This window comes from Ciconia boyciana, chromosome 5 (genome assembly GCF_034638445.1).
Source record: "Ciconia boyciana chromosome 5, ASM3463844v1, whole genome shotgun sequence".
In the NCBI taxonomy this organism is placed as follows: domain Eukaryota; kingdom Metazoa; phylum Chordata; class Aves; order Ciconiiformes; family Ciconiidae; genus Ciconia; species Ciconia boyciana.
In genome coordinates, this window is record NC_132938.1 from 84,530,004 (window position 1) to 84,545,295 (window position 15,292).

The following is a 15,292-nucleotide window of genomic DNA, read 5'->3' on the forward strand; positions in this document are numbered from 1 at the left end:
AGACACTGCACTAATAAATCAGTCTATGTTGTCATCTCCCCCTGCCTGAGTTAAAAGAAATGAGGTGTCCATTGCCTAATATCAAATTGGTTCTTTTGCTGCCCAGGCCAAGGAAAAAAACCCCCACAATTATTACATCTTTGAAAAGATCTTAGGGAAAAATTTTAATCACTCTTCACTGCCCCAGAAAGCACAACAACAGTCCAAAGAAAAGCTGGAGGACTGAAATAAAGCAATGCATGATCCCCAAAGACTGGGAAGAAGGGGTGGGATGGCTGTGGCACCTCGGGACTGCACCTGCTGCTCAGAGGCATCCCTGGATCCTCTGGCAGACTTTAAGCCTTGCCATCTTTCCAGCTGGCTGGAGAGGGCCCCTACCACTCACTGCTTTGCACAGCATTCAGGGCTCTTTGCTTTTCAGCCAAGGGCTAAATCCACAATGAAATTACGGTGTGCCGGTCAGAGAAACCCAGGTGCTAAAATTAAATGTGAACTTATCCCTAGATGCAGAAGAGAAAGGACTTTTTATCTTAGTTTCCACTAGCATCTTTCAGGTTTACGAATGTGAAGAAAACTTGGGCAGGGCTAAATTTAACCTCCACGTTCTGGTGTCTAAACGACAGACCGTTCCTGTACGAGTTCCCACCGCTGGCTCCCTGGCACTGCTGGGCTCCCCGGTAAGTGGAGCAGGCTGAACAGACACCTCCGGCCAGAAGCGGCAGGGCAGGGAGACTGGCCGGGGCACGGAACCCGACCCCGCAGCCCGGTCGTGCACCCTGCAGGCTGCCGGGCGGTGCCGTGCCGTGCCGACCTGGCGGGTCACAGGCAGGGAAGCGGCCGCCCGAGGATGCGCAGGGAGGAGAGAAAGATGCGTGACGGCGCGTGAATCACGTTTCTCCTGCCCGACAGCGCCCGGCGGGGGATAAAAGCACCGGCGGACAAGGCGGCCGCCCAAACGGCTCCCGCAGCACTCCGCCGCCAGCACTAGCCATGGGCCCGCACCTCCGCCTCGTCCTCGTCCTCGTCCTCCTCCTGGCCGCCGCTCTCTGCCGGGGTAAGCGGCTGCGGGCTCGCCCGGCAGGCTGAGCCGGGGGCACCCAGCCGCCCGCGGTGGGTCCCGCCGGGGGGCGCGGGGTGCCGGCGCCCCCAGGGCCCGGCGGGGCGGGGCGGGGCGGGGCGGGGGCGCGGCGGGGCCCGGGGCCGGGGCCCGGAGCCGGGTCCCGGAGCCGAGGCTCAGGCGGCGCCTCCCGCTGCCAGGTGCGCCGCTGGCCGGGGAGCTGCGCTGCCGCTGCGTGCGGACCGTCTCCGAGGTGATCCCGCCGCGGCGCCTGGCCCGCGTGGAGCTCGTCGCCGAGGGGCCGCACTGCGCCGTGCCCGAGGTCATGTAAGTGCCCGGCCCCGCTCCCCGCTCCCCGTTCCCCGCTCCCCGCCGCGGCCCCGGCCGCGGCCCCCGCCTCACACGCCCCCTCGCCCCGCAGAGCCACGACGAAGCAGGGACAGACGGTCTGCCTGAACCCCTCCGCGCCCTGGGTCAAGCTCATCGTCACCAGGATCCTCAACAGGTACCGCCGGGGCCCGGGGCAGCTCTTGCTTTCTGTGGGGGGACGTGCGCCGCGCAGCAGCCGACGCCAACGCGAGCGCTTCTGGAGGCCAAGCTTAGCTTTTGGCTGGGTTTGAAACCAGTGTGGGTGTTGCAGGAATAACAAGCCACGTTCTGCCATTGCTTTCTATGGGGAAATCCGTTTAGTTGTGCCACAAACTTGCCCAAGAAGTGGCTTTTTTGTTGGGAGGAGAAAACCCTGCGGGTCAGGCGGAGTATCACAGCAAATGTCTGATTAAATGCAAATCTAGCCGCGGTACCGGGCCAGTGTGGTCCACCATCACCATCAGGCGTTTTTTCCAGAAGACACATCTTCTATAGGACTTACTATCTGGGGCATGCAAGGAAAGATTGTCTGACTGGCTTTATCATTTTCCTTCTGCCTGTTGCAGCTCACATAACCAGCTCTGAGGGAAGAAACATCTCCAGATGAAGCTACCTGTGCTTGCCAGAAGATACCGGGAAATGGATGCTGGAAGAAGATAATAGCCCGACTCTCTAGTTTTGATGAGTTTATAGACCAGCTGTTCTATGTTCAATCCCTCTAAGACTCTCCCCTCCCCTCATATTTATTATTGCCCATTCCTACGTACGTATTTATTGACTGAGCTGAAGTGATTGAAGCCATTTGATAAGACAGCATAGGCCTTGCTAGGCACCTCTTGGCGACCTTGGTGCAGTTCTCACAATCTGCGTAGCCCCACCTTTGTGCGAGCTCCTTGTCTCCAAATACTGTTTGCCAACAAGTTCTTATACATAGCATTAATATCCGAAAAGAAGGTGGGTCCATCATGGAGACCATTGTGCAAATGTCTCCAGATAGTCTGCTGTACAGAGGTTGGAATGGTAGTGTTGATGACAGTGGGTAATCCTTCCGTTAGGAATAACAAGATCGCTAAGTGTGAGTGCTGGCTGGCACTTAGCATTTCAGTGCCCGTTCAGGATTACACGGGAATAAAAACTGGTTGAAGCAAGCGCAGTACTGTGCTTCTGTGCTCCATCTGCTGCCTCAGGTGCCTAAATGAGCCGTGGGCTCAGAATGTTTTGCTAAATCTTTTTTCCCCACTGTGACTTACTAGCGTTTACTGCAGAATGCCTAGGATCTTTCTGCACAAGATACTGCACAATGAAAGTGCAGAAAGCTTGCTCCTGAAGGCTCACTCTATTCAATACTTATGACACTTTAAGGATTTCCATGAAACCGGGGGGTTTCATGCTGAGATGGTTTTGGTTTCTAACAAGATAATGTTGGGGTTGGTTGGTTGGTTTGTTTTTAAATGACTTTACATTTTATTATTTGGTATTTATACACAAGGTGTAAAAGAACAGTAAATATTCAGAAGAGGCTTAGATATTTTATGTCTGCTTGTATGACATACTGTCATAGTTCATATAGAATAAGTAATTTTCCTTATTCTGCTTTGGAAAAATGTATTTATGTAAAAAGGTGGATTTATCATGAAAAGATAATGTAATGAAATATAATGCAATAAAAATGTTTTCTTGTTGAAAAATATACTGCATTTTCTGGTGAATTCCATGTTAAGAGGGACCTGTGTGCCTGCGTCAGTTTGGCTAGCTGGGAAGCAGGGAAGCGGTGACCTCCGTACGTGCCCAGGGGTTCCCAGGCACGCCTGCGGTCCAGCTCTCTCTGAAGTGTCGGGGGCACTTTGTACTGAGCAAACGTACTTTTACATGCAGAGGCACGTTATTTAAACCCTTCGCTCGGAGCTGCTGATGTGAAGAGAGATTAACCCCAGGATGGATATATTGAATCTGAGTAAGCCCCTGCAATCTGCAGGAACTTGTATTCTGGTTGAACTTAAAGCGAGGCTGAGTTTAAAGTGAAACATGTTTTGCTGGGTAGGAACAAGCAACAGAGTCTGCTGCGGTAAGAAACCATGACAGTTTATAACCATAAATTTGTTTCTAGAAAAAGAAATTGTTCAGGTCCCAGTTGTAACAAGGAGCCTTGACACCTTTTAAAGCAAAGAATCTCCACCGCCGGATTCTTTTTTAGTGCACATTTCTAGTGCAAACAATATCTTCAGTCACTAGGTACATAGTACTTATTTAGTGACAGAAGAATCAATTGCTGTTTGCTCATGAAATTCAATAGAACCTTATCTGAAGGTATAACCGTAGCCTGGCCTTCTTGACACGACTAAGAGTCATACAGTGTTCTCCTGTGACACCTAAAGAAAGCTGGCTCATCCTCATAACACAGTCTAGCTTTTCTTTGAGAGAAATCATGGGAAAACAAATTCATATGAACAAGGATTGTCCTTGTTCCTCATTTCTTCCTCTTCACCTAGCAAGTAACTGGATGTTACTTTTTCAAGTTGTGGACAGCGAGAAAAATTTTACTGAATTTTGAAAACTTCTTGATGTATAAAATAGCTATTCTCTCTCTAATGCCAGAATTTTGAAGTCCAATATTTAGGCTGTTGTGGTTAGGAGGAAGTGTTTCATCACTCAGAAAAGGAGAAATTTTATTTTTTTTTTTTTAGTGATACCATCTTCCTACTGTTGCTCTTGAAGGGAAGAAGTCTTACTATGTTAAAAGCCTTTCCACGGAAAAGAATTTATTTTGCCTGACTTATCCATCAGATGAGTGCAGAAATTTAGAGTAGTAAAGGGCTAAAAAGATGTCCTGCATCTGAGAAAAACAATGGATCCAATTATGCAACTTTGCAAACATTAAAGAGAGAAGGAATTAGGGGAGAGTGCCAGCTGGGTAAAGCTACATGCCAAGAAGCAACGGACAATGGGAGGGGTTACTTACATGCATGCATATAATTAATTAAATAAAATGTATGTCAAAGGGTGGATTTTGCAGTATGACAACTATATATATATATATATACACACACCCCGCCACATCTCCTTAGATCAACTGCATATTATGAAATGACAAAATGACTCAAATGATAGCTGTTGTATAGCCTAACTGGCCATTTCACTGGGTCATAATGGGAATTACCTAGAAGCTGAAGGTATTTAAATGACTAGTGTTACTGGCTCAGTCATATGGTGAAATCTGGCTGTAAGGAAAACCAGCAGCTTCTGAATGATGGCGATACTATTTGTCAGACAAAAATATTCAGAGTTTTCCCCTATAGTCCACATTGCTAAGTGAGGTGGAGTGATTATTTACTGTCTTCCCCAAGAACAGCTTCCTTCCCAAAATTTCTGCTAATAGACTGTTTCCTCTTTGCATTTTTCAACCGTTTGCCCTCTTTTAGACTATTTCCCTTTCTATGAATGAGAAAAAGAGAAACTTTCCCCCTTTTCCTCTCCATGGGAGTTCTGTTTCATATGGGTTTAGGTCCCTGTGCCATTTGGCACCTAAGCCAGAGGTCCCCCTCGTAGTGATCCTGACGGAGAGACCCTTGTGCATTGAGGAGTCAGCGGTCCACCTAACTCAGCTACCCGGTGTAGGCCCAGGCCTGTGCTGCGCTGCACTGCACGTACAGCTTGGCCTTCGGGCCCGCGCCGCACGGCATGTATCCCTCGGCTGTAGGATAAATTTAGCCAGCTCATTCTAACGGAGAGGTCTGCAGGGAGCTCCCACTCAATGCTGGTGATTAGCTACATGTTCTTGCCCTCATCTAAAACTGCAGCAACAAATTCGCATGTGAACATTCTTCTTATCTGACAGTAGAAATGATAAATAGAGTTGTTTTCTTTTTAGAAAATCCCCAAAAGAGCTTGAGTGACTCTCAATGGGGTAACATTTCCACAGTCAGGATCTGCACAGAAAGCTGTGCCCTGACTGGAGCCCTGTTCGATACCACACAGCTTAGGGTTACCAGCACCTGAAGGGACAGAAGACTATCTTTACTATCCTCTTCTTCTATATAGTGATAGCTCTAATAAACGGCATTTTAGGCAATACTTGACAGAGAAAAACAAGAGCCTGACTGCCTTTTTTCCTGGCATTCTAATCGACTAGCACCTCCTGGTTCAAAACACAATTCAGCAATTCAAGGAGGTCATTTTCAAACCCAGGCATAGGCAACACGTCTGGCTACCAAAGCTCTGCAGCTGGACCTGTGCTAGCCAACTCGCTTCTTCCACCCAGGCGATGTCAGCTCTACTGCAGACACGCAGAAAACCAGTGTCACCTGTTACACCACTATACAATGAGACCTCACTGCTCTAGGCAGTTTCTGATGAGGCTCATCCAGACGCTGAAGCAAATCTACTGGATTTCCCACTTCTCCGCGCAGAGCAAAAAGTTCCCAACAAGGAAGCACAATGACAAATTACCTCAGCCCTCTTCATTCTCACCTCTAGTCACACTGTGTTGGGCTGCATAACCAGAGTTGCACTTGGCTTCTCCCTCCCTCCCTCCTACCTCCACCATCCAGCTCTTTTGCAATCACCCTAACTCTACCACAGAAATGGATGCCTCTTTCCAAGACAGGACCAATGCAGTTCACATTTCCAGTGGACCTCATTATTATGCTGAAACCAGAAGTCTACCTTCCTGACCGTCCCACTGGTGCTGTTTGTCACTATATGCCTAGAGCTCAACCTTGTTGGTTTTGCAGAGGTTTTTCCTGTTCATTGAGGTATTCCACAGGATACTCCTCTGCTGGTCTCAGAGCACAAGTCCCTTGCCAGTCCCAGAATTTATGCCTTGCCTGGCACCCTAGTTGTTCTCCTTTAAGGGCAAGCTTGAGATTATAAATTTTCAGGTGGTGGTAACAAGGCCATTGGGCTGCGGATACCCGACCAGGAGGTGCAGGTTCCTCCACTACTTTACTTCCAAAAATGCAAGTATTATAATGTCACAGAAGTGGTCAGATATAGCAGAGCAGCCCTGCAGTTGACACCTGCTGAGACTGCAGAAACATGTGCCTCCACGTTATTTACAAAGGACTGAAGTCAAACTCTATGCAAATTAACACATGGACCAAAGCTGAAAGGTTTTGCAGGAAATGTTAGCAACTTCTCAGAAAGACTTACATACAGATACACACAGAACAAGTCTTTTATCCCAGTCCTTGCAGTAACCAATGATACTTTTCTACTGTGAACGATTCACTTCACAAAAACCCTAAAGTTTTCCACTGTTTTATGAAATAACCTCAGTTGTGAAAATAATCTTAGAACTGTAGAGTGGCAAGCTTTACCGTTTTTGAAAGCAAATGCTTTTCTAAATACATACTTTAGAAAAAACATTCTTACTTCTACTTTTGAGTTAATAATAAAAAATATTGTAAGTAGGTACTTCTTAACATTTTTATCTATTTTTGCAGTCGTTTTCTAAAATTACCAACATTTTAGTCATTTCATGAAATGACCAATTTCACAATATGCAAATACACACAGAAAACCACAAATACCTGTTCATTTTGTGAGCTACCACTCACTTGCATAACAACGCAAAACGGTTCTGTATCATTGACTGGATAGAACTGAGTGCCTCAGTTTCAGGAATCCTTTCTGAATACAATATTTTAGGTATACCAAAATCATCAGCAATTCATTACAAGAGAAGGCAGGGCTGGACTGGGATCAAAAGCAGCGTGCAATGTGCATGTCTGGTCATAGGCCAGGAGACAGTGACCAGCGGTGTGGCAAATGCACGCATTTATTTTAGTATCTATCTGAATTTTCCTCTCAGGAGAGACACCTAGAAAGAAGTGGGAAGAAGAGATCTGAAAAAAGAGAGGTATTCAATCGGGTTAAACGCAAAAGCGTAATAAGAGGCAGCCTCTTTGTGCTTGCAAATCTGAAGGGACTTGCAAGAAGGAATTAAATTGTCCCTGACTGAGAAGAACAGAGTAAAACCAAAGAGGGCTAAGGGCATAGAAGGGAGCATGAGGAGTTGGTGGCTGTTCCCAGCATTTCCACAGCCGATTTTTTGGGTGTGTGTGGTGTTGCACAAGTAACTCAAATCCTCACTAAACAAAATCGTGAACCACACATTATCACTTTTAAAGGAATGGAAGCTGGAATAACAAAGTTAAAGCATAGCTTTAAGTGCTTTCTAAAACACTGCCTAATATTCAGAGATGTTGAAAATTCAAACCTTCTTAAAATCTTTTTTTTTTTTTTTTTTTAATACAGTATGAATAAATGCGAGAGGTCAGGAGCTGTTTTGTGGACATCAGAGCATGTGGCACGGCATGTCTCGTCCATACAGCTAAAGTCTCTTTTCCTACAGACAAGCGTGCCCTCAGCCACAGGAAGAGTCCCTGGCCCATTCTGGCCCATGAATCTGCTGGGTGTTATACATGGGATAGTGGATAAGTATATGTAAGAGATTCTCAAAGATCACTGTCTTAATGAGATAATGCTCTGACTTCCTCATCCTATCCAAATAACACAATTACCTATATTTTGCCTAGATTTTGTTCTATTATTAAGTTGATTCTGTCCTGTATTTCAGCACTGAGAGAAAATTAAGCAAGTACTGAGCTATAAATGATGACAACCAATGAAGCTTAATACCTCTCTCACTGCTTTAACCAGCATGCTATTCTCTCTTAGAATTTTACTGTTTTCTTGGCATTAAGAAGGAATCACAGCAAGCAGAGTGGCTCCAACTTACTGCTCAGTTTCAAGTGTGTTAGCACAAGCTGTTTCATCTCAGATTTTCCCACTACTTGCTCTGGTTGTGGCAAAAGGCAGGAGCGAGAGTAATTCTGTCTGTATGTACCTGTGCATGAGAAGCAAATCCTGGAGTATAACAGTGTCAGCAATCCCATGTGGGTCTGAAGACGCAGCGGAGTTTGTTTTCAGTTCACCATAAGAAGGCACAGAGAGCAGTCATGGATAGCAAGACTGTAATCTCGCTCCCGATTCTCTCTTTGATGGGCAACTTTCCTGGTAAGAAAATTAGATTTATTTTCCTTTGTGTTACAATTCTTCTGCAATATGCTTTAGCTAAACAGAATGTTTTTGAGGTGTGTAGGACTTCCATACTCACACTGTCTTTGAGGTAGCAGGTCAAGAAAAACATATTCACAGACTGTCAGAGTGGGCCTATTTCTTGCCTCCTATTATTCTTCTGCTAGTGGAGATTCACTGACATTGGTGAACTTGTCCCTTAAATATTCTGAGAAAAATGAGATTACAACCAGAGCCTCAAAAGTGATAGTCTGGAATAACTGTGTGGCATATCGCATCGCTATCACTTTTCATGCTGCTTTTATGATAACAGGCCCTGAGGTGAAAGCTTGGAATATTCAACTTAGTTTGAATCAACGTATTTCTAATCAACAGCCATCTGTTAGAGCTCCTTCCTGAGAAGCATGAGGGTAAAAAAACCCAAACGCTGCTGAGGAAGTCCAAAAAAAATTTGGTGGGCAGAAAGTATGCCAAGTTTAGGGGTCTGGAATGCTTCCAAGCCTCAGCACCGCGTGGATGCTTGCTCCTACTGCGTCCTCGCTTCATGTTGGTATGACACACATCTGCAGTCTCTCCTGAGCCAGAACAGAGCTGGATGTGGCCAACCTCCAGGCTGGACAACTGGCTAACAGGACGCCTGTATCATTGCACACACTTGCAGTGAAGCCCTGGCACAGCCTTTGGGAATCTCATTTTCTTCTCTTGAGCCTGTAGATGGGATGTTGCTGCTCTGCTGCGATGCTCTGTGTTTCCCAACGTTTGACTTAAAAGTGTGTTTCTTCTTTCTTTCTGTCAGGTAGGTAGGGAGGTGTTGGACAACCAAAAGCAGCACGGGCAGATTCAGCTGGGCAGAAGACAAGTGAAGAAGGCAAACTGGTGGATGATCATATCAAGGTACAAGAACTAGCACGGGGTGAGGTAAAGGGGTATGCTGTTTGGTCTTACGGGATGTCAAGACTACCCACAGTAAAAGGGGAATGATGAACTGACCAGGATTTCGGCTCCTGCCGCCCTATGCATCTCAGTAAGAGTGTCCATGTGCCCCACGTCCATTTATCTGGAGCTTGTCTTTGCTTCTTGGTGATACTGCCCTCAAAGTACTGAATCTCCTCTTTCAAATATATTCCACAGTTCAACTGTCAGGGATTTCAAGCTGAAGATGCAGCTTGCCTTAGTAGGAAAAATGGACAAATGGGAGAGTTGTGATTGTGCATTTGAACCTGTGATATGTGACTTGAAAACAGGAAGATATCCCAGTGTCTGCAGTGGGTGGAGCTGGGAAAGCCCTGAGCTTCACGGCTTGTGATCTTGGATAACTTCTGTCACCTCTCTGGTGCTCTGTGCTCAATCCCTAAAGCTGGGATAACATTTTCTTTTGCTTCACTAGGGCAGCGTGGGTCTGGAAGGACTGTCAGGCAACAGCAAATGCAGTCCATGGACTTGGGTGCTGTACAATGTGTGGCATAATTTAATCAAACTCCATCCCAAAGCTTGTTTGTGTGCAGATCTCAAATGTTCTTGCTCAGTGAAGGAACTACCTTAAACCCATGAATAGCAATCCATTTATACCTTGAGGCATCAACTTTTTATCCCCTCTGCTTTCTCTAATTAATATTTTCATTGTTAGTTTGGTTCAGTTGCAGACATTATAACCTTCCCTTTCCTTTCCTCACAGAGATGATGCTGGCAGCAGAGCTGTGGTGTCACTGCGTCCAGACTGTCACGGGATTAATGTTGCCAAAGCAGCTGGCCAACGTAGAAATCATTCGTAGGGGCCCGCACTGCAATGCTGTGGAAATCATATAGGTAAAGTCAGCAGGCAAGAGAAGTTATGGCTTACGAATGCTGAAGAGTTGGCAGCCCTTAAGCTTATAAGCCTCAGCCTTGTCTGCGTCCTCCTCTGACCTCCTCAGGTGCCAATATTAACTAAAGGGAAATGTTCGTTCCACTGCAGAGCAACACTGAAGAACAGCCAGCAAATCTGTTTAGATCCCCAGGCCAAATGGGTGAAGATGATAATTAACAGGATTCTATACAAGTAACTGCCAGGATTACCTAATTGGAATTATTCTACCAAAGGGCATATTTTCTCCAGTATAAACATCAACGTGTGTGCAATCTTCAGCGCTCTTTCTCTGAGACCTATTTGAGTGGTGAAGGGCTAGGAATACAGGAGGACTAGATGTAGTTGATCTTTGGACAAGGCAGAAACAAAGCTTACCTGACTTATCTCAGTAATTTAAACCAAACTGTTACATGTCATACTTTCCAAACAAGTATATTGATCCAGGATTCCTCAGGGTTGTGTTCAGCGCCACATTGCCAAGGGCAATGCTTGGGCTTTCTGGAGGAACGGTCTTGGAAGCAATACAGAAGTGCTGTTTAGCACTGCCCTGCACCAGCTGGTCTGCCCAAGAGACAAGATGATCATTAGGAGAAGCTTCTCTTGTGTCTCTGGGTGGGTGCATCTCCTCGGAGATAAATTACACACAATAGCTATCTGGGCAAACTTATTCTAGAATAGTTTCAAGTGACTTCCCCCTAGTGCAAATTAAACAGACGTTCAACTAAAAAGAAACAAAACCAAAAGTAATTCTTTTATTTTCCACTAAAAGTGAGTCTGTTTTTGTCTGGTTTCGATGTCTGTAAATTAATCTCACTGTTTTGTGCCTGTGGTAATTCATTACAATATCTGTATTACAGTTCATCCAAGAAACAGCGTCAGTAGAGGAAACAGAGGCATCTCTGCAAGCAAGAGAAAGCTGCATAGAAATGCCATTATCCTTGAAGCGTCTCCAGGGTCGGGGTACTCATAATTTCACTCTAGCTTTTTCTATCCTCACTGCTCTCTATGCACAGACTGTTCAACTGCAAAAGGAAACTGCTGGGCTCAATAGGCTGTCACAACACTAGCAGACTCCTGTATTTTATGGCAAAATTTTACATGGTGCTTAACTGCAGAGGCATTTAAAGCAGTATCCTAACCCAACCCTAGCCTTGCATTGGTCAGCTGGAAACACCGCACAGGTTTAGCAACACCAAGGATTTGGCATCCACTGAACTGGTAGTTATACCAAATCATCTCTAAGCTTCATTCTGAAGGACTATGAAGTACAGTTTTGTCTAGTTTAAGAGGGCTGTAGTTTTCAAAGTAAAGAAATATTAACCAAAGGAGATTCTTACTGAAAGAAAAAAAAATTGAAAAGGAAAAGAAAGGGAAAAAAGGAATTTCTTGGTATCAATAAAAACCTTGCTTAGAGGCAATAGGGTCAATGAAGTGAAGCAAATGCTCTAAGATTTCCATGTTTAAAAACTGGAGGTTTTTTGTCTTATGCATATTAAATATACCTCTAACCTTAAAACAGCGGAGTCATAGTAATTCTGGTTTTGTCACTAAGCTATCAATGTCACAAGGACTCTTCCATAAAAAAGGTTTTTGGAAGCCATCAATTCAACTTTTCATAAATGAAATCTGAAGAAAATGTGTGTGAAATATCTCTAATGTTTTCAAACATGCTCAGAGGCTTACCACCTGCAAACTATTGTTAGGGTTCATTCATAGTGCACCGGGGGCTGAAAAGTAAATAAAAATTTACAATAAGTACAAGATGACTGTAGGTAATATTCTGAATTGCTATGTCTGTTTTTACAAGAAAATAAAGTAGATTTTAAATTTATTTTCAGTAATGACAGTTTGGCTAAAATACATTTCCTTTTCCCTTTAAATAACATATTTGAACACTATCTTGTTTTCAAAATTAAAAGTGCCTGTTCCCCATCTGACCACAGGCACATTTTTGGTTCTTATGTATGCAAGAAATCATGACATCATCATTGAATACTAATGCTGTAGGTCTCCAAACACGTTTGAGAGCTGATGTCTCAGCTGTGTAGCATGAGAGGCTATTTAATGACTACCTGACTACTTAATAAATGAAAGAACAAACCAAATGAAACCAAACCAAACCAGATTTGCCATTAAGACCTTACACTTACAGATAACTGAAAAAGTAAGCATTTTCTGCAAGAAGAGTTTTCTTCCAAAAATATTGAGAAAGATGCTGATCCAGTCAATTAATTAGAAACAAAACTGTTGATCTTTTCATCAGTGTTTGGATTAAAAGAATATTTATTTCAGTTTTAAGTGAAATAAGGTCGCTTTTTTAATCTATTTACTTAGCAAAGATCACACTCATACCAAGTTGGTACTGGGAGCGCATATGCACATTACAGTAGGAGTTGATAATGAAAAATGTCTGATAAACACAGTTTTGCTCTCTATGCTAAACCCAAAATCGCTATCAATCTCAGATTCAAATTTTTGTCTCTGCAGGCAGCCAGTGACTGCACTGACACGGAGGATTAATACAATGTAAATATGATGCAGAGAAACAGCAAATAAATCTCCTTCCAAGCCTCTAGGAATCAAAAATGCACCTGCTAGCCAAATGTCACTGCCCCATCCCTTTAAGATGATCCCTGGGGCATCATCTTAAAAAGATTTAAGGTTCCTACCCTCACATCTGCCATTGCAAAAGTTCTTGCAGAAACATTACTCCTCAAATATTTAAAAAGTTCTTCTAACTTCCAATCTACCTTTACCCAGAATTAATTCAACTCTCTCGATGTTTTTCCAGTGCAGTCCCGCTGCATAAATAGGTGTTTCCTTCCTTCCCCAATAATGTCTCTGTAAAAAGCCCCTATCGTCCTTTTCAACAGCGTAAACCCTTTATCTCTTTGCAGAATGTAAATACTTCAGTCTTCTAATCACCCTCATAGCTGTTCTCTTCTTTGATTCAAGCTAATCTTTCTCAAATATAAATAACAATCTTTCAGGTAAAATATTGATCTTGTCATGAAATGATGATACCTAATTTGAAAAACATGGATTGTTATGGTTGCTTGCATGGCAGTTTAATCATACTGTAGACGGTCGCCCAGACCTAAGAGTGGATTTCAGCAGAGGCAGTATTGATGGCCCTTTTACCACAGGCAGCTACCGTACTACACATGAGAGAAGGCACAAGCCCAACCACCCTAATAGTTTGGAAGTATCCAAGTTTCAAAGGACATGGGAGGTGATCTGGCTAACTATGGGAGGAGGGGAGGAGGCAGGAAATCTGTACAGTAGAACAAGATAAAGTTCAGAGGAAAACAACAAAGGTAATAAAAGTTATAGGATGAGAAACAAGTAAGCAGAATAGGTCTTTGTAGCCTGGAAAAGAGATGACAGAGGGAACATGACAAAATTCTGTAATGCTGTAAATGGCATGCTTAAGGAGAAGAGGGAATGATCGATCACTGATGGCAATCTGAAAGAAAAACAGGGCAAAAAATGAAGGTAGCAGGTGGCAGGTTCAGCAGAAACTAAAGGAATGTGTTCTTCTTACAACAAATACTTAAGCTGAGGGATTCTTTGCTACACCTATTCGTGGACATTAAGTGCTTCCAGGCGTTCAGGCAGTGAGTAGACAAATTAATGAGGGAAAATCCTGTAAGGCCTATTCGACACAAAGATGCTGTCTTTGGCTCAAGAAGTTCCTCAACTTCAAATTCCTGGCATCTGGAAAAATACAGAGGAAAGTAATAGTGCAAAGTATCTTTATATGTTTTCCCTACTCTTTCCAAGCATTCTTTATTGGTCACTATGAGGGTCAAGATACTGTTCTAGATGAACCTGTAATGAGACGTGATGCTGCTGTTGTTCGCTCTTTGGTGCTAAGGCCCTGCAATGTCATGGTGTTTCCAGGATACAAAATCAGGCCTCTATTGGCTTGCGTTTTGTGAGCAGCTGAAGAAATCTCCCCTATACACCAAATGAAACGAAGGAGGCAATAAAACAGAGCAGCTTGTTTCACAAAGTATGCTGAGTCAATCTTCCAATCCTCATGCTGCTGATTTCATACCCTACATTGACCATAGGAATAGCAATGTCAGCATAAAAAACAGGAAACTATAATTTCCACTGTGGAAGGATGATTTAGAAACTTCACACCATGACAAGGAAGAGTAACTATAGTCTTGAAGGATTACACCATCACTGCGTATCAGAACCATGTCACAACCGGTACATAAGCTCTGCTTGAATTAATCATGTCCAGTAAACTACAGAAAACATACCCCTTCAGAAACTTCTTCCACTGATTTGAATTGGGTTTCCTTGTTCCTGGAACCATCACCCCATTTAATATGATTTACCTGATTAACACGTGCATTTATCAGTGTTAATTTATCAGCGAATGAGGACTCGGCAGTTGATGGTCTGTTGCTTTGTCCTCTGTTCTGGGAGTCAGTCAAGTGGGCTTCCCCAGGCAGTTGTATCGTGCTTGCAGTAGTAGCAGACAGGAGATACCTAATTAAAGGTCAGTCTCTTTAAACACAAAAAAGTTCAGGTGTTAAAAGCATCACGGGTAGACTTTCCTCTCTTTTTAGTCAATTCTGAAGTGATTTGAAAAAATAGTTTTGTCTCTGTATGCAATATTTTCACTGACATTTAAAAACATTCTTCTCCATCTTGGGTGGGGAGGAAATAAAAACCTTTCCTAAGGACAAATCGTTTCAAGCAGAACACAGTGGCTGGTGTTTTTTTGTTTAGGTTTGGTTTATTTGGGTTTTTTTTCAAAAACAGCAAGTAAGAATTTTCAAATCAAATAAAGCGAATTCTTCATTGCTGTGATTTTCCAAAGTGATCAACTGGCAATTGCAGTAAAAAGTTGCTCATCATTATGAATTCCGGCATGGTATAGCAGTGCTATATTCAATCCTTCCTGGGAAACTCTGCCCATCTTGACATGAGTATCTGCACAGTTTTAACCTCTCATGAAGCAT

The 15,292-nt window shown here is 43.8% G+C and overlaps 1 protein-coding gene and 1 long non-coding RNA gene across 2 annotated transcripts; both read left to right on the top strand.

Annotated features, from left to right (window-relative positions):
* Positions 1-899: 899 nt before the first annotated feature.
* LOC140652360 (interleukin-8-like) lies at positions 900-3,085 on the top strand. The gene is made up of 4 exons (XM_072863045.1): positions 900-1,054; positions 1,258-1,384; positions 1,479-1,562; positions 1,993-3,085. Exons 1-4 carry the CDS (start codon positions 991-993, stop codon positions 2,009-2,011), a joined length of 294 nt encoding a protein of 97 aa, XP_072719146.1. The 5' UTR covers positions 900-990; the 3' UTR covers positions 2,012-3,085.
* Positions 3,086-9,016: 5,931 nt separating this feature from the next.
* Positions 9,017-12,070, top strand: LOC140652361 (uncharacterized). The gene is made up of 3 exons (XR_012042746.1): positions 9,017-9,358; positions 10,140-10,270; positions 11,168-12,070. It is a non-coding gene; the product is annotated as an uncharacterized lncRNA (long non-coding RNA).
* The last annotated feature ends 3,222 nt before the right edge of the window (positions 12,071-15,292 follow it).